This window comes from Ceratotherium simum, chromosome 15 (genome assembly GCF_057802395.1).
Source record: "Ceratotherium simum simum isolate JZ-2026a chromosome 15, ASM5780239v1, whole genome shotgun sequence".
NCBI lineage: Eukaryota > Metazoa > Chordata > Mammalia > Perissodactyla > Rhinocerotidae > Ceratotherium > Ceratotherium simum.
In genome coordinates, this window is record NC_141914.1 from 39,590,370 (window position 1) to 39,612,863 (window position 22,494).

At 43.9% G+C, this 22,494-nt stretch overlaps 1 protein-coding gene across 2 annotated transcripts in view; it reads left to right on the forward strand.

Annotated features, from left to right (window-relative positions):
- The window catches only part of LAMP3 (lysosome associated membrane protein 3), a 33,567-nt gene that overhangs the window by 5,470 nt on the left and 5,603 nt on the right, over positions 1 to 22,494 (forward strand). Inside the window, exons 2-6 of one of the 2 annotated variants that reach the window (XM_087439441.1) lie at positions 1,459 to 2,195; positions 3,067 to 3,195; positions 11,884 to 11,941; positions 15,982 to 16,152; positions 18,475 to 19,125. In XM_087439441.1, the coding sequence (XP_087295567.1) occupies positions 1,459 to 2,195; positions 3,067 to 3,195; positions 11,884 to 11,941; positions 15,982 to 16,152; positions 18,475 to 18,614 (1,235 nt within the window). In that variant the 3' untranslated portion in view covers positions 18,615 to 19,125. Of the gene's footprint in view, positions 1 to 1,458; positions 2,196 to 3,066; positions 3,196 to 11,883; positions 11,942 to 15,981; positions 16,153 to 18,474; positions 19,126 to 22,494 lie in introns of those variants that run through there. The other variant, XM_014783150.2, reaches the window with a different exon arrangement.

The following is a 22,494-nucleotide window of genomic DNA, read 5'->3' on the forward strand; positions in this document are numbered from 1 at the left end:
TGAAACCACTGCATGGAAGAGGCAGAGCCATGTCTCCATGTGCCCGACCATAGACTCTCAAGGAACATCGTCTGCACTTTGTCCACTTTTCTGGCTTGCTATGTGCCTGGAAGGAGGAAAGGATAGAACTATTCTGGTTGAAGAAAAGCCAGAAGACTTTGCCCTTAAGGGATGGCCCAGTAGAGAACCTGTGACAGTAACACGCACTGTAGGAATGCTTAATGGTCCAGGAAAGCTTTCGCTTAAACCAACTTATTTGAGCGTTACCATAAGTCTAGAAGGTCTACAATGCTGTTTTCCTCACTTACCCATTCAGTTATTTATTCATCCAATCCATATCCGCTGAACACTTTCTATGCACAGGCACTGGTAGTGAAAAAAATACACACAGTTTCCACCTGGAGGTCACTTTTAATCTAGTGGGTGAGATGCACAGTCAGTAAATAAGCCAATAAACAATTACATAATCAGGACTGATGTTCTGCTGGTACACACTCTCTGGCCAGGCTTATTGTTAAATATTTGAATACCATCCCCTTATATAATTACACGTTGTGATTAGTGCAGTGAAGGCAATGAATATAACACTGTGGTGGAGAATCATGAGGGTGGGAGCTATTTTATGTAAGGAGGACAGGGAGGACTCTCTGAGGAGCTGACATGTAAGCCAAACCATGAAGGACAGCCCACCAGATGTATCAGAGCAATTATGGCGTAATTTTCTTTCTTAGTTGAGAGAGGCTGGACCATTCAAAAGGTTAAGTAAGGAAATGACAGGAACAGGTCTCTACAGTATTTAGAAAAACTGGTGGCAAGATAAAAAATGGAAGGGAAATGAATCTCCCATTGTTGGAGGTAATTATGTATAGATTGGACGAACATGTGGCAGATATCCATAGGTACAATTCACACATCAGATTAAGGTTTGGACTAGATGATCTTGAAGATCCCCTTTGGACCTGGGATTATACGATTCTATGCAAACTATACAACTCTGCGTAAATCTTTACTACCATTATTCCTGCAGCCCCAGCTCTATCAGGTCCTCACAGCAGCGCCCTACCCCGGAGCACTCTCTACCCAGGAACACTCTCTGGATTCACATTTGAATTTGGGGAGTGAAGAGGCATCGACATTTATGATATCTCACTGAGCATGATCACTTTGGGGTGTTAGTACCACACCCCAGACAGACAAAGGGGCTGGTTGCAGAGGAATATCTGCAATAGGATCACAATGCTGTCACAAACATGAGAGCAACCAGAACATTAAAATTGTGGCCTTGTGGTAGAATCTTGGGTAATCTTCACTTCATTATTATATCCTTGTAAATTTCCCCTAAATCTAAAAATATGCATGTTAATTTTTAATGAAGGAACATTAAAATGGGAGTGGGGGAGGGACTCATTCATGTGAGCTATTAATTATGTGTTAACGCTTTTGTTTCCTAATTTGCAGTGATGTTGCATTATGGCAATCAAATCAGAGCAAAAGTGTTTCCAGAAATCACAGACTATTCTGAATCTACGACAGCAGCAACCGTACAGGCCATGGGAAAACCTTCTCTCCTGCAACCAGCTAACCAAGTAGCAGCAAGATCAATGGATGGTCACGTCACCTCTCGAATAGCTGCCACAACGTCCAGGCCTGAGACCCCAATCACACACACAACAATAAAAACTCTAGCAACAACTTCCCTGGTAACTACAAACAGCACCCCATCCACCAGCCCAATAATCAGCACCCTACTCACAACTCTGGCCACAACCAACAACTCACACACGGCTGCTCCGGTAACTGAGGCTACAATCGGCCCCAGCGCAGGTCCCAGTTCACCGCCCCCTACCATCACCCCACCAGTCCATACAACTGGAACCAGCCCATCAACTGTCAGCCACACAACTGGGAAAACCACCCAACCCAGTAACCAGACCACCCTTCCAGCAACTTTGTCCACCTCACCACAAAACAGCACAACCAGTCAGAAGCCTGCTCAACCCACCCACGCCCCAGGACCAACCACAGCCACACACAGTACCACCCAAACAGCCTCACCAACCACCACGGCTCCTGGGCCCACCCTCGCACCTCAGCCATCGTCAGCCAAGACTGGAACATATCAAGTTCTAAATGGAAGCAAGCTCTGTATCAAAGCAGAGATGGGGATAGAGCTGACGGTTCAAGACACGGGCTCGGTAAGTTGGGGCTGTAGGACTGGAACACTATTTTCAAAAAGTCTGAGTGGAGCCAAGAATGAACATCCCCCTGCATCCTCTGTCTTTTAATGAAATAAATAGCTGTGAGCTCCTCTTTCTCCAAGGTGCTCCATTAAAAGGTGAATCTGTTTTAGAAGATGTGTAAAAATAGAAAACAATGGCAACTGTTTGGAGAGAGGAAAGCACACACCAAAATTTTAAATATGCACACTGCTCACTTTTAGCCAACGCAAGCAGCGTTGGGGTGTGTTCAGTATTGACCCCAGCCGGGCCCTACCCCTCCGATGATTTCCAAGCCTCAGCAACTTTCCTGTGAAATGAGATGTCTGGATTAGATGGTCTCCATGGTTCCAGCCAGCTGTGACATTAATGTGAAAAATCCAGATTAACAAGAAGATTGGAGGGGGGTGGGGCTAAGATGATCTGGTTTACTAAAGGAATCACCATAAAAATAATACTTTCTTTTTTTGCACAGTTTTTATGATTTCAAATAAAACTTCCACATTCAGGTTTTCATTTGAAACAGAAGTACATTAGATAGCAAACCTTTCCTGTAGTACCTTTCAACATGCTTAGTTTAACAGAAATTAAATTCCAAGTAGTTTATCCAGACTATATCTGCAGTGAATTATCTATCAAGGAACTCCTCTCTGTGAGAGAACTCCTTCTTTAAAAAATTTTTCAAACATAACAGTTTGGAAATGAGAGGTGTCTTCCGGGGACTTTCAAATTCTCAAGTGAATACCCATTAGCCTTGAGTTTCAGGCTCGCTTATGAGCCTGTGGTTCTGGTTCCCTAGCTAGAGTTTTCTTCTGCATCTCATTGAGCTGATCTATTTTATTTGGTTTAGGTTTTTTCACCTCAGAGATACTTCAACATTGACCCCAATGCAACTCAAGCCTCTGGGAACTGTGATTTCCGAAAATCCAAACTTCTCTTGAATTTCCGGGGCGGATTTGTGAATCTCACGTTTACCAAGGTGAGGGCTGAGCTCCTGCATACTAACTGGCTCTAGCGTCGCCTTCCCTTTTCCTCACCCTGGGGCCAGGTGGTGCAATCCTGCACTTCACTTTAAGTTCCAGGGGAAATAGGTCTCAGAGCCTTTTGAGATATTCTCTGATAAGAATGAGGGGCATGGAGATGGAGAAGAAGGAAGTGGCAACACCTTATGTTTGCCTTCTTCCCCTTTCAGCCTCCTCTGTGCAGCCCAAGAAGGGCTTCAATGCCTCTTAGGGGAGACTTGGCCTTGGGGAACCTGGCGACAGGTGCCCTTTGCAAACCACCCAAAGGAGGAAGTTGTACAGATGAACACACCCATAGAAATTCCCAGTGGGCACAAACAAACTGGATTATTCCAAAACCAAAATCAAATGTCACAATGGGTCTTTCCAACCATGGCAGGCAGAATTTAGGGACTAACCAGGCACTGGGTTTTCCAGATCATCTCCTGGAAGTGGGGAGACAACACAGTAGAATGGAAAGAGCATGGATGTGAGGTCAGAGAGTCTTGGCTACAAATTTGACTCTGTCACTTGTTCTCCTTGCTACATCAGGCAGGCAACTTAACCTGTCTGAGCTTTATTTTATCATTTGAGAACTGGGGGAAAGGAATTAAAGATCACCTCTGTAAAGAGCATTGCCCAATACAGGGAAAGTCGATGTTCAATAGCCAGTAGCTGTGATTACGATGACCAAAATGGGCAAATGTCTTGGGGATGCAATGTTGGTCATCCCACTTTCAAAGGAGAGACTTGCCCCTGCTTGCCCAAAGTTTCTTTCAAATAGGCCAAGTAAGAGCCGGGAATGAGGTACTGAGAGGCCCCTTGTAGTGGGGACTCAGTGTGGGCCTCCTTCTCACCTGTCTAACACGACCCCTGAAGTGAGAGGGGTCTTGGTTAGCAACTCTTGGAGGGGAATGAGCATAGACTTTGGGGTCAGACAAATCAAGATTTACTCTCAGCCATAAGATGTATTAGCTCTGTGATCTCAGACTAGTTGGGGCTTGTTTCCTCATCTATCAAATGGAAATAATTACACCTACTTAGTGGGACCATTGGGAGAATTAGGAATGGTCTCTGTAAACCGTCTAGCACAGTGCTTGGTACATAACAATCATCAATAAAGGGGGGTTGTTATTATTATTGTTGTTGTTATTAACTAGATCTCAAAGTCTTTATCCTCCTTGTGCCTACTTTTCTCCTTAAGTTAGAGATGCACTTGAGAAGTCAGTGGTTTCCTTTCAGTACTAGGTGGGAGAAACGTAATCCCTCATGCCAGAAGAAATTCAGGGCAGAAGAGGTACTCTATTACTGGACAACTGAGGTTTCACCATAGAGGTGTCAGGAATTTTTTAAGTCACTTCAGCCAACGGCAGAGGATATGGACAGAAGCCTTTATGCCTCAGATCAAGGCTTGATTCCACCCAGACCACTGCCCGTGTGAATAACTGCCTAACGGAAAGCATCAGAAACCTCCAGCGTTTGTCTGTGGCACACAATGGCCACTGCTGCCAGGCCTGAGGCAGAACTGCCAGCAGGACTTTCTTTGGCTCCTTTCACCATCTCTTTTTGCTCCTTTCTTCCGTCTCCTGATGCCCTCTATCCCTGCCTTTCCGATGCCTTTGATCAGACTCCACCCAAGTTTAGAATCCCCGCCTTTCTGGAAGTCCTCTGTATCTCCAGAGGTGTGGGCAGGAAATGAGTGCCCAGATAGAGCTAGAAGGACCAGCAGGGCCTCCCTGCCTCCACCCACCCTTGGGAAGGTGCAAGGTGAGCCACTCAATCCAGAACCCCAAGTGCTGTCGTAGCTGCTGCCTGAGTCTCGCCAACCGGGTTCACCCTATTCATTCCATTCCCAGCACCAGTTTCCCAAGCAGCCTGCCGCCACCTTAGCTCTGCGACAAGAGGAACTCTGCTTTCAGGCTCATAGAAGCTCAAAGTTCCCGCCAGCCTTAGTCCTTCTGGGGAATTTCTGCGTTTTAAAAGACAACCTGGTTAAGCTAAAATAGCGGCTACAAATTCAAAGATTACAGGGGCTAAGCATAGACCTTAACGAGTGAAGTAGGCTAGTAAAAATTTCTTTTTCCTTCAAACAGGCAGACCTCATTTTTCATTTTCCCACTTTTGTGAAGACTTCATTTTTCCATAAGTCTGCATAAGAAAAATGTTAGAGCAAGTGTGAGATGACAAGTGGCAAGCCTCAGTTTTGAGGGACAAAGGGAGGGGTAGGGACTGCCCGTCCTCCCCACAGGGGGCAGCCACTCCTCAGCTCCAGCTGGCAGTGCCAGTGGCCGGGCTGGCATGTAGTCCCAGGACTGTCACTGTTGTTTATGGTGGGCATTCATTCTGGATGACTGGGTGTCCATTCTGGGTGGCCGCTGCCCTGCTGTGCCAGTGGTTAAATGTTTTACATATCACCTCCATCAGATGATAATGGCAGACCAGTGTTGGCAAGAGAAGGCAGAAATCCAGATCTTTTTATAAATGCACATGATTTTTAAGCATTGGCAACACATTTTTAAAAAATTTGAACACTATGCTGGCCAAGCAAAACACAATTGTAGGCCCGATATGGACTGTGGACCCCGGCACTGTGCCTTCTGCCCTAACAGGTAGACTATGTGAAATGCATTTAGGCAGGAAAGCCATCTAGATTCTTCCACAAGAGAAATGGGCTCAACAATTCAATCAGCATTTTGCTTTTTAATTGTCTAGACCAGTGTTTCTCAACAGCAGCGGTATTAACATTTGGGGCCAAATAAGTCTTTGTGGTAGGGGCTGTCCTCTGCCTTGTGGGATGTTGAACAGTATCCCTAGCTTCTGCCCACTAGATGCCGGTAGCAACACCAGACCCTAGTTATGACAACCCAAAATGTCTCCAGACATTGCTAAATGTCCCCTGGGGAGACAAAATCACCCCTGGTTGAGAACTACTGCTCTAGAGAAAAACAGCCTTGGAAAATAGGAGTTTATATTAGTTATAACATATGAAATGTTATAATTGAGAACCAAGTTGTAGAATGATAACTGGATGCTGATTTATCAACCAATTTATCAATAAGAATTTACTGAGCGCCTACTTTGTCCCCAACACTGAGCTAGACATTACAGGAGAAAATAAAAGTAATATAGGCTATAGTTCCTGGTTTCAAATCATATACAATAATTTGTCGTTTTTAAAACCAAAATACTGCCAATGATAGAAGCATAAAGAAAAATCTGCCTCCTAAACTGTCCCTTGATACTGTTGTTCAATCAAGACTTAAATTATCTGTATCATTTCTATGTGACCATGGACAGGTTGCTAGCTGTCTCTCTGAGCCTCAGTTTCCTCTTCTGTAGGATGGGGCCAACCAGTACCTCTTTTGCTGGGCTGCTGTGAGTGTGAACTGGGCTGGCATATGTGAAAGTGCTGAGCAGGCGTTGGCCCACAGTGGGATTAGGAGAGGTGGGTTTCCTTTCTCGTTTCTCTCAGTTTCATCTTTTAAAGAACTGAAAATCTTTCCACATCAGCATCCGATGTGATTAAGGTGGCATGCTGAGAGTTGTTCAGATCCTTCAGGTGCACGATAAATATACCTCGCTTCCCCCCCCTCCCCACAACTTCCTTCCTGCTTGGATAGTTTGTTTTAAAACCATCTTTCAGTAACTTTGTGTAGAGTTTATTTTTCTGTGCTCCACACTATCCGTTTCTCATCCACCTGGTTGGCAGGGCAGCTCAAGGCCTCCTGCCCTGGCTCTGGGACGTGGGAGAAATCGGTCACCCCAGGGAAAAGGCAGCAGGGCCAGGCAGTGTATTGGCCAGCGAGGTCTGGAAATCCAATACTGCCCACCCGCTGGTGCATCCCCAAAGCCTTTCAGGGGCGTTTGGAGGCCTCTTAGCTTATAGACTCTTGAGAACTGTTATCAGCGCTCAAATGATAACACTCTCAGAGAGCACTATTTAGAACTTCCCAAATGGGCTATACCATTTCCTGCCCTGTTCTCCCTCTGCCTGGAATGTGCCTCCCACCCCTCAACCCTCTTTTGCATTCATGCTTTAAGATGGCTCGATTATCTTCACCCTATGCAGTCCCCCTTTTCCCACCCCCATCTCCATCCCAGGTAAAACCAGGACACTTTCTTCTCTTGGTTCCCTGAGCCTCCATTTGTTGTTCCTCAACCTCCATTAATGCACCCGTCACACATTTTGTCATCTTGAAGGCAAGTCAATGACTTATTCACATTTCTCTCTCTTGTGCCCAGCCCTGACTTTGTACATAGTATATCTTTAGCAAATGTTTGATGAAGAAATGAATCAATAAAGGAGTGACTCTAAATTTCACAGAGAACTCTGGGCCAAGTTGCGAAAAAGTAGATCAGCAACTCTAAAAACAGCCCCTTTGGCTTCCATTTGCTATGTCCAGAGCAAAGGTTTCTGGATGTAGTTACAACAATGCTGAGCAAAAAAGGCCTGATTGATGTTGAAGACAGAATCCACACCCTAAACATCTGTGACTATGAAACTCTCACAATACAATTTGCAGAAGTCAAGGAGAGGACCCTGGGCCTCACGGTCATTGGTATGCTGCCTTCCTGGGCAGGCTTGATTGGCTGCCTTGCACTGGACTCCGTCCTTGCAAAGGAGGATGTTAAGGTTCCTTGAGGAATTAGGATTTCTTTGATCAGATATTGCAGAACTCTCTTTAGATACCGGCAGTGAGGAGCCACTGTCTCGGCATCCCATTGGATGAATAGTGAGATGGCACTTTTGCAAGTGGTCCATTCAAACAGACATACTGTAAAGGCTAAAGTGCCATATTTGGTTATTAGGAGTCCTTGGCCCCCTTTTGTCAATGCTGATGGGTACAGAAAGGATTTTTGCTTTGTCTTCAAGAATCTGGCATGGTAGACATTTGTCACTCTCCAACCAAAACCCCAAATGAGAAAACATCTGGCAGAGAATGATCCTCTTGTGTGTCAAAGGAGAAAGCAGACACTATAAACTGTATAATGTGTGGCATGTAATTTCCCCTGGGCTTTGGGTTAGATCTAACACCTGCCTGAAGCTCCTAAGCCCCATCCCCAGTCCCCTCCTCTGTGTCCACCTGACTCCCATCCCCCAGAGCTGAGGTTTCGTCTCTGGTTCTTTAATCAGTAGGGCTATCTAAGCTTAGCTCACTTCCTTTCTCTGTCTTTCTTTCTCTTTATGGTAGATCTGAGCTCTAAGAAATAGATAAAAATTATCACTTGAGCTCAATGCGAGAGGTTTACTGGGAAGGGACAATCTAATTTACTATTACTGTTAATAAAACCAGTTAATTTGAGTCATAACCAACTGATTTGCTCAGCAACCTTGTTTTTCATTGATGATGAAGACCAGGAGTCGACAAGCTATGGTCCCCAGACCAAATCCAGCCTGCCACCAAACAAGCTAAGAATGGTTTTACATTTTTAAATGGTTGGAAAAAAGAAGAATATTTTGTGACACACAAAAATCATGTGAAATTCGAATTCAGTGTCCATAAGTGAAGTTTTTTTGGAACATGGCCACACTCATTTGTGTACATGTTGTCTGTGGCTGCTTTTGTGCTACAGCGGCAGACTCGAGTGGTTGCTACAGAGAACCACAAAGCCCAAAATATTTACCATCTGGCTCTTTACAGAAAAGACTTACCCACCTCTCACATGGAATAAACATCAGCCCTATTCCCATTCAAATTATACAAGATTCTGAAATTCCAAGTCTAAAAAATGATTTGCTCTAGTTTAAATATAAGCTAATTTTATTTACATTGAGAACGTCTTGTAACACCGCAACTCGAAAGAAAAAGTGGGCACAATTGTCTAAGACTCATTTGATATCAGCAGCATAAACTATATAAAACTTGGAATCTCAAGGAAACTAAACATCCCCCCCCCACTTTTTTTTACATTAGATCACCTAACAAATACTTTTCCTTTATCTTGAAGATAGCCATCACCTCAGTCCCAGTCAGCATTTGGCTAATTTTGACTCAGTCCAAATAGAAGGAAATCTGGATACAGACCCTGTCCTGTTACATCATCAAGATGAACTCTCGGTGGATGTGAGCACGCTGCCATATGCTTTGGAAGGCCTCACTTTTGGCATTAGCCCTATGGCACACGGATCCTTGTAGAGCAGGGATGGCTTTCCCTATCAGGGCTGGCTTCATGGGCGTGCAACCTGTGCAGTTGGAAGGGCCCATGCGCGGTTTAATGCTTTACTGTCATCTCTTGAAATTCTTAATGATTTTGGAATAAGAGATCTTGCAGTTTCATTTTGTACTAGACCCACAAATTATGTATGCCCTGCTTGCTATAAATGGCTACATATAGGCAACTGCATTTCAGGGAATGGGAAAGAAAGTTCCTGCACAACGAATTTTTGTTCTATATCTACATATCCCGGGGAGGACAATGTAGGGCAAGATCCAGTAGACAAGATCTTGCTTTGTCTCGCCTACAAACGGTGTGAATCAGAAGTAGATGATGAACTCCTCCGAGCCTCTTTGTTCTCAGCGGAAACATGGGCTGATAATATTTATTCTGTCTCAGGGGCTTGTCCTGAGGATCAGAGGCAATGTGGGTGAAAGTGTGCACTTGGAGAACTGTGAAACCCGTATAGAAATACAAAGCACCCTTTCCTTACATGAGGATCCATCAAGGAGATGCCATAGGAGGTCTCCCATGGGGCTCGGAGCTGGCCTCATCACTGCTCTCCTGCTGCTCCTTAAATCAGTCTCACGTTGTAGCCCAAGCAATTTCCAAAAATGAAGCCATGCTCACGTCACTGCCCTGCTTAATACCCTTTAATGGATCCTCTCTGCCCTTAGGATGAGGCAGGGGTCTTGTAGCAGTGAGTGTGGGCCCTAAAGTCCAGGTATCTCTTAAGCTAAAAGGAACCCCAAATAAAGAATAACTTGAATCAATGGTATGTGAGAGCAACTCAAGAAGGGCGGGGGCCACAGATGTTTCTCTCTAAAACAAATGGATGGTCCAAGTGCATTGTTCAACTTGCCTTGAGACCCAAGCCTGAGCATCTCTAAGGAGGGAGCCAAGTCTTACTCTTCTTCCAGGACGTAGAGCAGTACCTGGCCTGGAGTGGCTAGAAAAGAGAGGTTAAAGCAAGACTCAGAGACAGGCAGCTTGGAGTCATAGCTTCCTCTGCCAGCTATTAGGGCTGTGACCTTGGGCAAGTCACTGAGCCTCCATTTCCTCTCAAGTTGCTGTGAGGATTAGGTAAGGCACAGCATAGAAGTGCCTGCTCCAGTGCCTGGCACACAGTGAGAAGCCAGGACGTGGTAGGTGCTGTGACATCAATTGTAGGATCTGGAGTTCAGTGTATCAATAGCAGTGACCTTACTAAAACAGTTTGTATTTCTGGAACCCTTGTATTGTGTAAGGAATCATCATTTCATCCACAAATGATTGACAAATGGACTAGAATGTGGTCCAGATCATTATTGTTAAATTTCTTTCATGACTAGATTTGAAACTCCTAAAAGTAATTCAATTTCAAATTCTGATTTTGGTTGCTCAACATTTTTTGCACCTCTTACTTGTGGATACATTTCTAATGAATGTTTAAAAGCAATAACAGGGCCAGCCCTGTGGCTTAGTGGTTAAGTGTGCGCGCTCCGCTGCCAGCGGCCCGGGTTCGGATCCCGGGTGCGCACCGACGCACCGCTCCTCCGGCCACGTCCCACATACAGCAACTAGAAGGATGTGCAGCTATGACAGACTACTATCTACTGGGGCTTTGGGGGAAAAATAAATAAATAAAATCTTTAAAAAAAATTTAAAAATAAATAAAAGCAATAACACTGTATATCACCTACTTTAAAAAGTAAAAACTCCTTTTTCAACTCATGCTTTCATATGTCAATTCAATTCCTTTTAACGTTTCATACCCTGAGTCTCTCAGTGTATGGGAGGTTATAGGGCTCTTTTGTAGTTTGCTTATTTGTTTTGTTTTTCCAAAAGGACAGTTCCTGGATAAAATGTGGAGCACTGCTTTATGTTCTGAACACAACTACCTGGGTCCTCTTCTAGACCATACCCAGTGATCTCAGGGGAAACCATTTCTTCCCAGAATCCTCATGGTGCCTCCATCTAACCATTTTGGAGACATGAACCCATTAATCTTTTTAAAGTAATTGATACCCTACCCAGGAAAATGCACGTGCAATTTTGCACACACTATTTTTCCCAGAGCGTTTATGGACCCCATGAAGTCCACCCATGGTAGCCTTAAGGATGAGGGGTCTCAGTTTGAATCCCTACCCTAAGATATTAATTACCAGTAAAAGCTTAATGTATGTCCCTCCAACCCCTCCATCTTCTAAATGTATTTGCATTTTAACAGGGGGAGATTTGGCCCAACTTAGGGGACTCAAATTGTACCAGTGGAATCTGAATTTCAGGCTCTAGAAACAAGTATGCAATAGAGAAATTTTAGGCCAGGAGCAAGCCATTGCTTATTATTTATTTATTGTGCGTCAATTTACTTTTTTTGAAATTTTCAAACACAATTATGGTTTCATTCCAACACACCTCCAAGACCCCATATCAAGGATTTAATAGCTGGAATCCTGCCTAAACAAAGTTTGTAAGCCAGGATCATAAACATAAGAGAGTACCCAAATGTTAACACTGCTGTTTTACAGAATGAAAACTCGTATTATATCAGTGAAGTGGGAGCCTCTTTGACCGTCTCAAATCCAGGTAAGTAGTTAGAGAAGGCTGTTCCACCAGCAATGACACTGTGTTTTTGGTTAGCTCATTTTTCTTCCCATTGAATTCGCTAATCTTTGGTACTACTTTTGAGAAACAGACTGAGTAACCAGCAATAGAACTTTGGGGGAACTTACTGCATCTTTGTGTGCTTCATTTTGCTCATCTCCTCATGAAAGAGATTGGACTACATTATGTCGGAGATTATTATCAGCAACAGTAAAGTGTTGAGTGACTTCTGGACAGATTTGCTATTGATGGTGCAGTTTATTCAATATTCTTGGAATCGTGCATTCATTCTATAAAAATGTGCTTAGTGCCTGCCAGCTGCCAAGGCAGTGGGGATCCATAATTATCCAAACATATAGTCTCTGCCCTCATGGGACTTACATTCTAGAAAGGGGGAGAGAGGACTATTAATAGACGTAAAATTATAATACATAGTTAAGCAGTGATAAGTTCTATGAGCAAACACAAGCAGGGTGGGGTGGGGAGGACTGGAAAGATGCTTTAGGTAGGGCAATTAGGGAAGCCCTCAGGGGAGGAAGGTCTCTCTGAAGAGGTGAGGCTTGAGCAGAGAGATATGCCCATTTGGGGACATCTGGGCCTGAGGAAGCTCTTTCCAGGTGGCAGGAACGACAGACACACAGGCCCTTAGGAGTGAGCTCGCTGGTGTGTTCAAGGACCAGCAGGGGCCAGTGTGCCCGAGAGAGCAAGCAAAGCAGCAGGTGAGGTCTGAGGGGCAGCCAGGCCAGAGCATGCAGGGCCTGTGGGCGAGGCAAGGTCAGGACTTTGGATTTTATTCTAAAGTGTGAAAGGATGCCATTGGAGGGTTTGGTGTAGGGAAACGATCTACCAGATTTACCTTTATAAGGGTTCACTTCGGTTGATGTATGGAGACTTGCCCGTAGTGGGAAAGTTGCGGGAACTCCTGCAACGTTCACTTCTAGAAGACTAGTGCTCCCAGTCAGGTCGGGCGAGTTTCTCAGAGGCCCCAAACATTTCTCCAGAAAGTCCAGACTTAGGTAACAAACTTATTGAGCATCTCCTCTGTGCCAAGTCCTGTACCAGGAGTTTTCATGTCTGTTTTCTCCTTTCCAAAATTCTTTTCACTGGCTTAAACTTATTACTTTATTAATTGAGGAATTATACTAAGGAAACTTGCCAAGAAATGAAAACGTGGAGAAATGTCTGTTTAAAATATTAGCTATATTATATTGATATTGCTGAAAAGGATATTGTCGGGGCCAGCCCGGTGGCACAGCGGTTGCGTTCGCGCGTTCCGCTTTGGCGGCCTGGAGTTTGCAGGTTCGGATCCTGGGCGCGGACCTGCTCACAGCTCATCAAGCCATGCTGAGGCAGCATCCCACATAGAAGAGCTACAACTCTAGTACTATGATACACAACTATGTACTGGGGCTTTGGGGAGAAAAAAGAAAAAAAATGAGGAAAATTGGCAACAGATGTAAGCGCAGGGCCACTCTTCCTCAAAAAAAAAAAAAAAAAAGAGGATGCTGTCAATGATTATTGGTTAATGTAAGGAAGATGTCATAGTTGGCACTTTCATATACGTTAACTCACTTAGACGACTCTCCTCATAGAGGCTGAGGAATAAATATTGTGAATGCTATCATAAATTAGCTACTGTTATCACTACGCACGGACCAAATTTTAGCTAATAATAGGGTAATGATGTCTCAAGAGGCAGGGGAGGGGAAAATGAGGTTAGGAACTAACTTAGAGGCTGAGAGAGGGGATAAAACAATTCTAGCTCCCCATGCTCAAGGCTCAGCAGTAGCAGAGGAGCTGCAATAGTCACAGTAATGATAATTTTCATGTCAGTGGTGGTGGTGGTATGAGTAACAATAGCTAGTTGTAATTACAGTGGTAATGACAGTTGTAATGTTAGTAGGGGTGGTAGTACAGATGACCTCAGGATATAACACATGATACAGTAGTGTACATCGATAATTCAGTACATCATGTAGGACATTTGTTGTACAAATGCAGGAGTCTACAGTAAATACTACAGTAGTGAGCAGGAGACACAATAGCACAGTGGGTAAGACAAGCTCTAGAATCAGACTACTTGAGCCCAAATACCACTTACTAGCCGTATGATCTTAGGCAAATCTTTTCAACTCTCTGACTCTCCATTTTCTCATCTGTGAAATGGAGACAGTAGTACCTAAGTAGTCTCCCCTTATCTGCAGAGGATGTGTTCCAAGACCCCCAGTGGATGCCCGCAACTGCCTATAGAACTAAACGCTATATATACTATGTTTTTTCCTATAAATACATAACTATGATAAAGTTTAACTTATAGATTAGGCACAGTAAGAGATTATCAACTATAACTAATAATAAAATAGAACAATTATAACAATATACTGTAATAAAAGTTACCGTAGATCTTAGCAACCTCAGCATATGATTTTTTTTTCCTTCCTTATTAAGTCGAGAACTTGCACCTTTTCACTTAAAAGAAGCACTTTATGGCTTCTCTTAGGCATATCCGAATTGCCAGCATCACTACTTTTGTGCTTGGGGCCATTATTAAGTAAAATAAGGGTGACTTGAACATAAGCACTGCGGTACTGTGACAGTCGATCTGATAACTGAGACAGCTACTAACAATTATAACAGGTGGGTAGGGTAGCGTATACAGTGTGGATATGCTGGACAAAGGGATAATTCAGGTCCCCGGTGGGATGGAGCAGTAGGGTGCGAGATCTCATCACCCTACTCAGAACAGTTCACAATTTAAAACTTGTGAGTTGTTTGTTTCCAGAATTTTCCATTTAATATTTTCAGGCCTCTGACTGCAGATAACTGAAACCATGGAAAGAGAACCAATGGATTGGACGGGGAGGGCTGCTATATCTCAAAAGATTGTTACCAGAATGAAGCAGGAAAATGCATGTAAAGTACTTGCATAGTGCCCAGCACACAGTGAGCGACCCTCAATCTCAGACGTGGGTGAACACACCCACAGAGGCAGGCAGGGAGGGAGGCTTCCAGGCTCCCTCACCAACAGCCCAGGGATATTTCTTGGAGGCATAACTTTGGTGAATTCGTGAAGGTCCACAGTCTGGTCGTCAGCCCCGGGATCTATTGGCAAACCCTTAAGTAGCAGCTGTCTCTTCAAGGATACTTATGTTAAGCCAGGGTAGGAAACTGATGTATAAAATCAGAGTGCCAGTTTGCTTATTTATCATGCAGCTATTTCTCACTGTAACTGCCAAGGGGACCAGACAGTGGGGTCCTCTGGCCAGTGAATTTTCTCCCATTCAGGAAGCCAAAGAAGAAGGGCATTTGGTGAATGTGGAATTAGAACAAATGGAGTTATTTATTTGATTAAAATGTTTAACCCCATCTGCCTTGAAGCATACACCTCCTTGAACAGGGTGTATCTGTCATGAAACAGGGCCAGTCCTTGAGCAGCTCCTTCGCCCCCCAGTAGCACTCAGACGGGCAGAGATGGACCTCTCCCTTCTCTACATTTCCATGGATGGATGCAACAACCCCTCTCAATGATGGGCTTAGTCCTTCCTTGTGCTATATTAGTACATTCAGTCTGGTAATATGCCAATGTTCCCTTGGTAATTTGCATGTCTCTGCTCTGATTCACTAAAGGTTCATGTGATTTTGTCTCAGAGAACAATCTTACTTCTTTTATTTCTGAATTTTTGTGGGCATTTCTCTGTAGTCCCCAAGCATTGACAGTAGTCCCACCAACTCTATCCTCAATTATTTAAAATAACTGAAGAACATATTCCCAAAAGTTTTCACTTCAGTGTTATCACATTCCAATTTATGTAAGGTTGCCCCCATATACTCCAAACAGAGCATCAGAAAGAGTCCCCAGAGAGCACCAGTGTGATTTTTCTTGAGGAGAAAGGGCAGAACTCCAGAGAGCCACATCTAAAGGAAGGCCATTTAACTGCACGTGGGCCACCCAGCAACAGCAGGGACTCAATGGATATTTGCCAGGATTCTTATATGTCTGTATTTCACCTTTGTGTTTTCAGAGAAAATTTACCACGGAATGAAAAGTTCTGTGGTAATGTTTGAGACTGTGATCGGGCATTCCTTCAAGTGTGTGAGTGAACAGAGCATCCAGCTGTCAACCTGCCTTCAACTGAACACAGTGAATGTCCAACTTCAAGCCTTTGATTTCGAAGACAACACCTTTGGAAATGGTAAGTTAAGGGTTCATCATGTCACGGATATAAACTTCAGAGACCCAGGGATAGTTTCAAGTTGACTTTGTTTGAAGCTGTCAAAGGGACAAGAATCAATTGAGCTTCCTAGAACACATGATTCCACAAAGCTCTTAGGGCCAAGTTTCTCTGGCCACCTGTCCCTCCCTCCATTCCTCTATGAGTCAATACCAACCTCAAAATCAGACACCTTAGCCCACTCATGTCCACTGCTCTCCCACAGCAGAGCACATTCTCCTTGTCTGACCAAAATACATATTCTGACATTTAAACACACACACACACACACAAACACTCAATCAAAAAGTCAGAAAACACCATCTTCAACCTCCCCTTTACAAGCTGTTGAGTACTGTAACCTCAGGTATATTTGGAGAACATTCTAAAGATCCTGAGTATTAGTGATGTCTAAAATTCAAGATTTCAGGATAGATTATTTCCCACTTGCAGAGGGTAAAGAGAAAGATGCGATAATTCGAGATAGAAACACACTCTATTGGATCCCCTCTTCTCAAATACAGGCTGCTCCACCTGCCCAGCACTTCCTCATAGTTACTCTTAGTTCTCATGAAACTTCTGCTTTGGGTTTTAACCACCACAGAGGGAAGCAGGTCCTAAGGAGGAGGCGAGGGGCAGACCAGGGTGACTTGCCAAAAAAGCCCTTTTCTCCCTACTGAAAAAACAGTGTTACAAGGATTTCTACATATGACCAGGAATTGAACTTCAGCTTCTAAAACATCCCTCTCATAATCACTCAATGACATTATGATACCTCAGAATTATCAAAAATAGATTTAGCTAGAAGTTTAGCTATAATTAAATTTCTGTAATATGAATCTGATTTCTCTTTGAGTTCCATTCTAAAGTTGAAGAGGAGTCTGGTAGGAAACTTCTGGTATATTTGGTGGAAAGCAGTTGACAAAGGAAGGAGTAAAATCTTGCTGGCCTTGGATCCCCTGATCTCTGCAGTTTTGTCTGAGTCCTACAATCTCTACCTTTGTTTCAGAACTTTACCATGGAATTAAGATTAAATATTAAAATCTGCTAGTAGGTGTTGCCCCCACTTTGTCATGTGATCTTAAGATTAAGGTGCATACTTGCTCTTCCTCCCCCTCAGAACCTCTGTAAGGCAGGAAGTGAGCAGGTCTGGGAAACCTCGTAGTGGCAGAGGTGAGAAATAAAACCTTTCAGCAGCATACACCTGGCCTCCTTTTAGCAGTGCTCATAGGGAGATGTAAAAAAGCTACCTTTTCATTTTTTCGTCTCCCTCCCTCACCCTCTCATTCAAATAGGCCCAAAGCCCTCTCATTCCTACATCCAAATTATTCCTCATTCCATTGTCACTGCTTCAGCTCAACTCCATAGTCCCAGTCTTTGAGCTTCAAATTTCACTAAAGACACTCAAATGTAAAGTTGTACGTCATTCTGTAAATAATATTTTCTACCAGAGAGTAAGAGAAGAGGAAAAAAGGAGCAAGTTAAAAAATAAAGGTTACCATACAACAGGCTGTTGTAAAAGCCATGCGTACAACAGGCTGTGGGAGCACAGAGGAAGGTGTGATTAACACAGTGTTGGGGGAGGGCGTCAGAGAAGTCCCGTCCAATGCGTGACAGTTCAACAGGGGCTCCAAGAACTGGAGAGGAAGCCAGCAAGTGTAAACACTCAGACTATCAGAGAGAATGGTCATCCCAAACAGTAGGCTCCTGAAACCCACATTCTCAACCCCTCCTCCCTAAAAGCCTGGAGCCTGCAAGTTTTCTCTAGGACCAGAAGCCCCCGGCTGCCCAGCAGCCCCTTTAAGAAGCACGGAGTTTGAATAGAGAACTTTGGCCACGTGATTTGGTGCAAGTTTCCAGAGCTGGGAAACGGCTCCAGCGCTTGCCCTGGCTTGAGAGTCAGGACACGATTCTGATCCTTGCCCTCTAGACTGAACTGGTGTTTCTCAAAGTTGGATCTGCCTCTCAGCTGCATCAGAATCACCCAGGCCCCTCTTCTGACCCACTGAACCATAATTTCTTGGGCGTGGGCCCTGGGGATCTCCTTAAGTGACCACACTTAAGTGTGTCACTTAAGTGACACACTCCTTAAGTGACCACAAGCACTACAAGTTTCAGATTGTTGCAGTGACCCTTTCCCTCCCATTTTCACCCATCTGTGTGTCTGACGCAGCAGGTGGGAGGCCCAGCAGCTCCATCTTGCCCTCGGTTTCCCTCTCGGGGACGCTGAGGCAGGCAGGGGCAGTATCACTTCCCAGCACCGTGGCCAGCCTGTAACACCTGTTACTCTGACTTCACTTACAGCGGATGAATGCTTCAGTGACAGAAACAGGAGAGAAATGCCTGTGGCCGTGGGCCTGAGTATCGCAGGACTGTTTGTCATTTTGCTAACAGCATGCCTGGTGGCCAGAAAGAGACCCAGTAGAGGATATGAACGCATGTAAAGCCCCACTTTCTTTGAAATGTGCAAGGTTAAGGCCTTGGGAATTCTGGCTTCATATTCAGCCTGAAGTGAAAGGGTCAACTTTTCTAGTTGCCTGTCCCACCCTCCCAAACTGATTAGGAAACCTAGTTTTCCACCACAGGCACATCCAAAGGCTGACTAAAACGTAGCCCTCACCCCATTTTCTCCTGTTAGCTTGGGGAGGCTGTGCCATGTGGGCTTGAGTTCCATTTTCCACACCTGATAATCCAGGGCTGGCTTCGAGAATTAGGGACCAGAGGCAGGGACATGAGCGGGGTGCTTGTGAGAAGGAGAAAGCAAATACCCAAAGGGAGAATTGTGGGAAAGACATTTTCAAACTGTACTGATTTTTCTTATACATTTTTAAGAGTCTCAATATCCAATTTTTTAAAAAAAAAATATTACTCAAAAAACCAATCCATTTCAAAATTGATTCTAAAGTGATTTTAAACTTCCAGATTTTGCCCAATTTCTGATTTACTTAAATTACAGATGGCCTTAATAGATTATCATTTTTAGAAATATATCTTCTATACTATTGTAATGTATTAGTAAAAAACTGGAAAACTTTCAAACATTTCATTTTTTTAATGTAAAGCACATACTTAAGATCTTGGCAAACAGAAGAGGCTCAATAAACATTAGTTCTCCAATTCCTTCAACTTCTTTTGTTGTCTGCCTTCTGGACACTTTTTTTCTGCTTTATCTCTATTTTTCTTTGACTCTAGTTGATCCTTGTCAATTTGTTAATTTGGGCCATTGGGGGTGGGGGGTGGGCAAAGCTTCAGAACAATCAGAAATGGCAAGCAGGAGAGGTAGAGCTACCCCAATTATTGTTCACTTTGCTTTTTTAGCAAACATTTACCAAAAAATTATAAACCAGGAAATTCTGATTGGGAGCAATTGATATCTGGAGGAAAAGTTCTATTAAAATATGGCGTGGAATGTTATTCATGGTTTTCCATTCCATTGACTGTTTAAATAGGAGAATGGGGGTTTTAATTTCAGAGAAAGAGGAGAGGAATGGACTTCTAGATGTTTTTAACTGCTTTTACCAACGAGAAGTTTTCTTGTTTTTCTACATTTTCCAGAGGTGCCATTCATTATATTTAACAGAAAGTTTATGAAAGTTGGCAACAACTCTATAACCACTGCTTATCTAGGACAAGTACCAACTTTCCCTTGAGGTATTTTAGCTCTCTCCCCTTTCTCAGAAGTGAGGGAGTAGGGAGGGCACACGGCAGCTTCAAGAGGGCTTCAAGAGCCCCTGAAGACATCTAGAGTGTCAGGAAATTCCTGTTTCCTCCTTACAACAGGAGATGTTGATGAAAATCTGGGATGTGAGGACCCAGTGTTCCCCAAAGTGACTCAGGTTTAGCAGAGAAGGCTTGGCTCTGGAGAGATGCCGTCTGTCTCCATCTCCTCCCTCCAACAGGCATCAGCATGTCCCCCACTCCAGACTCTGTTTCCAGTTCTGCCTCAAGAGTGCTTGAAAGGTTCTATACTGCAGAGCACGATTTATTTATTTACTGGGCCACTGACCATCCTGTAGAATGACTAAAGGGAGGTTAATCTTCCAGTGTGTGGAAATTTCTCCCACCACAGGTGGAAAAAGAAGTGGAATTAAAATCAAGAAGAGAGGACTAAGGCCGTTTACTTAAGTTTCATTTTCCTTTCTGCCTTCTTCAGTGAGCTCTTTGGAGCGAGGGCGGCTGCTCATACCCCTGTTATCTACCTGCCTCCCCCCACCCCCGCCAATTATCTTTAAAATTACTTTGAATTAACATTCTAGCAGCCAAAAAGAGAAAAGGTTTCATTTGAATGCCTAGTAAATAACTGCCCCGAGGCGTTATTGCCTCGCAGTTCCGCCCACTTGCTGCAGTGACGTCCCGGGAGTGTCCCCGAAAGGCAAGTGCCGAGATTGAGACTGCGATGAACTGTGTGTCTGGAAGCTGCCTCCTCCGCCCCTGGGGTTCTCCCTCGTGCTGTCTCCACGTCTGTCTCTTAGGGCTGCAGTGCCAGTGGCTCCGAGGCTTACTGCAGAGGCTGCTGGTCGCTTTCTGGGGTGGCGGCAGGAGGCTGCTGTAAATGACTGGGAAGCCCTGCGGGGACCTTTTCTGGCCTTTCTGTCATCACTTGCCTCTTGCGGTTAGTCCTCCTGCTGCTTGCCCATCCAGCTGGTTTCGACTCATCTTTTCCCTCCTGCAGAAGTGAGAGCGTCCTGAATTTACCCCTCTCTCTGCAACCCACCCAGAGATAATAGAAACCTTCACTAATGCCCACCTGGAGATGACCTATCCATTGTTAATTTTGATGCGTTTCCTTCTCATGAATATTGTTTTACAAACTGAAAGCATGCAGAGTACACGATTTGCTATCTTTTTAACCTGTGCATCATAAGCATTTCTTCATGCTATTAAAAGTGCAAAGTATTATTATTAACGGCTGCTATGATGAATATGCTATCAACATTATACAATAATTTACTTAACTATTCTGTTGCTGAGAATTCTTGTTGTTTCTAGGTTTCCACAATTATAATGTTGTGATTAAATTACAAATTATGTACAAAACAAACAGTGATTAACAAGTGTGTATAAATGTGTGCCTGAATTTTGGTTTTGCCCCATAGAATAAATTGTTTAAAATGATTATAGTTTATTCTTCAGTACTAATTCTTAATTTTTAAGAAAAAAGTGGAACCAAAGAAAAACATAAAGATGGTTGAAAAAATTTTAAGCACTATAGAACTATATGAAATGAAAAATTGGAGTTAATATAGTGAGTACAATTTTCCTTCTTCAGTATCTAATAGATCGAGGGGAAAAAGTTTTTAAAAATCACCAGTAGCAGGCAACGTTTTGTAACCTAATGCAATAAACTTTGAAAACTGGTGGAAAGAAAGAAACAAGATTCAGAAGAAGAGTGGAGAGAGGCAGCAGAGCTGGGCTCCTCACCCCGCCTCCTCCAACACACCTACTCCAAGAAACCGCATGATGAGAGAAAAAGATCCTGTGATCTAGGTTTTTAAATTGTCCACTAATCTAGGAGTAGTGAAAATGGCTACTGGGAAGACTGGGCGGAGTGAACACAGAGACTGATGGACATGAACTGGGGAGCCAACCTAGAACCAGAGGCTACCCCCAGGCTGCAGCTAGCTCCCAAGGTACGGAAAAGATGGTAAATCCAGATAGGAAGCTCAGCGGGGAACATGAGCTGATCTCAGATGCAATGGGAAGAAAAGCCCTAACTTCCCCAATAATATAGGTGTCCACTGAAATAAACAGTCTAGGTGATGTTAGTGAAGGAGTTTATTCAATAATCAGCGTGAGGAGTTGGAACCCGGGGAAAACAGTTCAGCAGAGCGCTCTGATGGAACTGCTCCGAGGCGTGTGAGTTGAAGCACAGCTTATATCTCTTCACAAACAGTGCACATGCAGGGAAGAGGAAAAGAAAAAAAAGACTTAAAACTAGATTTCAAAAAAAAATAAAGGAAAAGAGTACATCTGGGCTTTTCTCTAGATTCTGCATTGAAGGTAACATAAACAAAAATTTCTTGGTTATACATCAAACAAGTTCAGAGATGCTGATGCTATCTGTGTGCGGAGGGAGGCAAGGACCAGGATCGTCAATTATTTCCTCAATCTCTAAGAAATGCAGCTGGGAAACGTGAGAGTGAGGTACCCCTTTATCTCTTCCTGTTGTGGATCTGTGCAGCTGGCGTCTTCAGTCATGAGGTGTGGGGTTGCAAGGTCATTTGACACAGGCTGAAGACGGCCTGCCCAGCTGCTTCACAGTACAGCATGGATTTTATTGTCCTGACTTAACGCCTATGCAGTTTGCTTGCTAGATTTACCTGT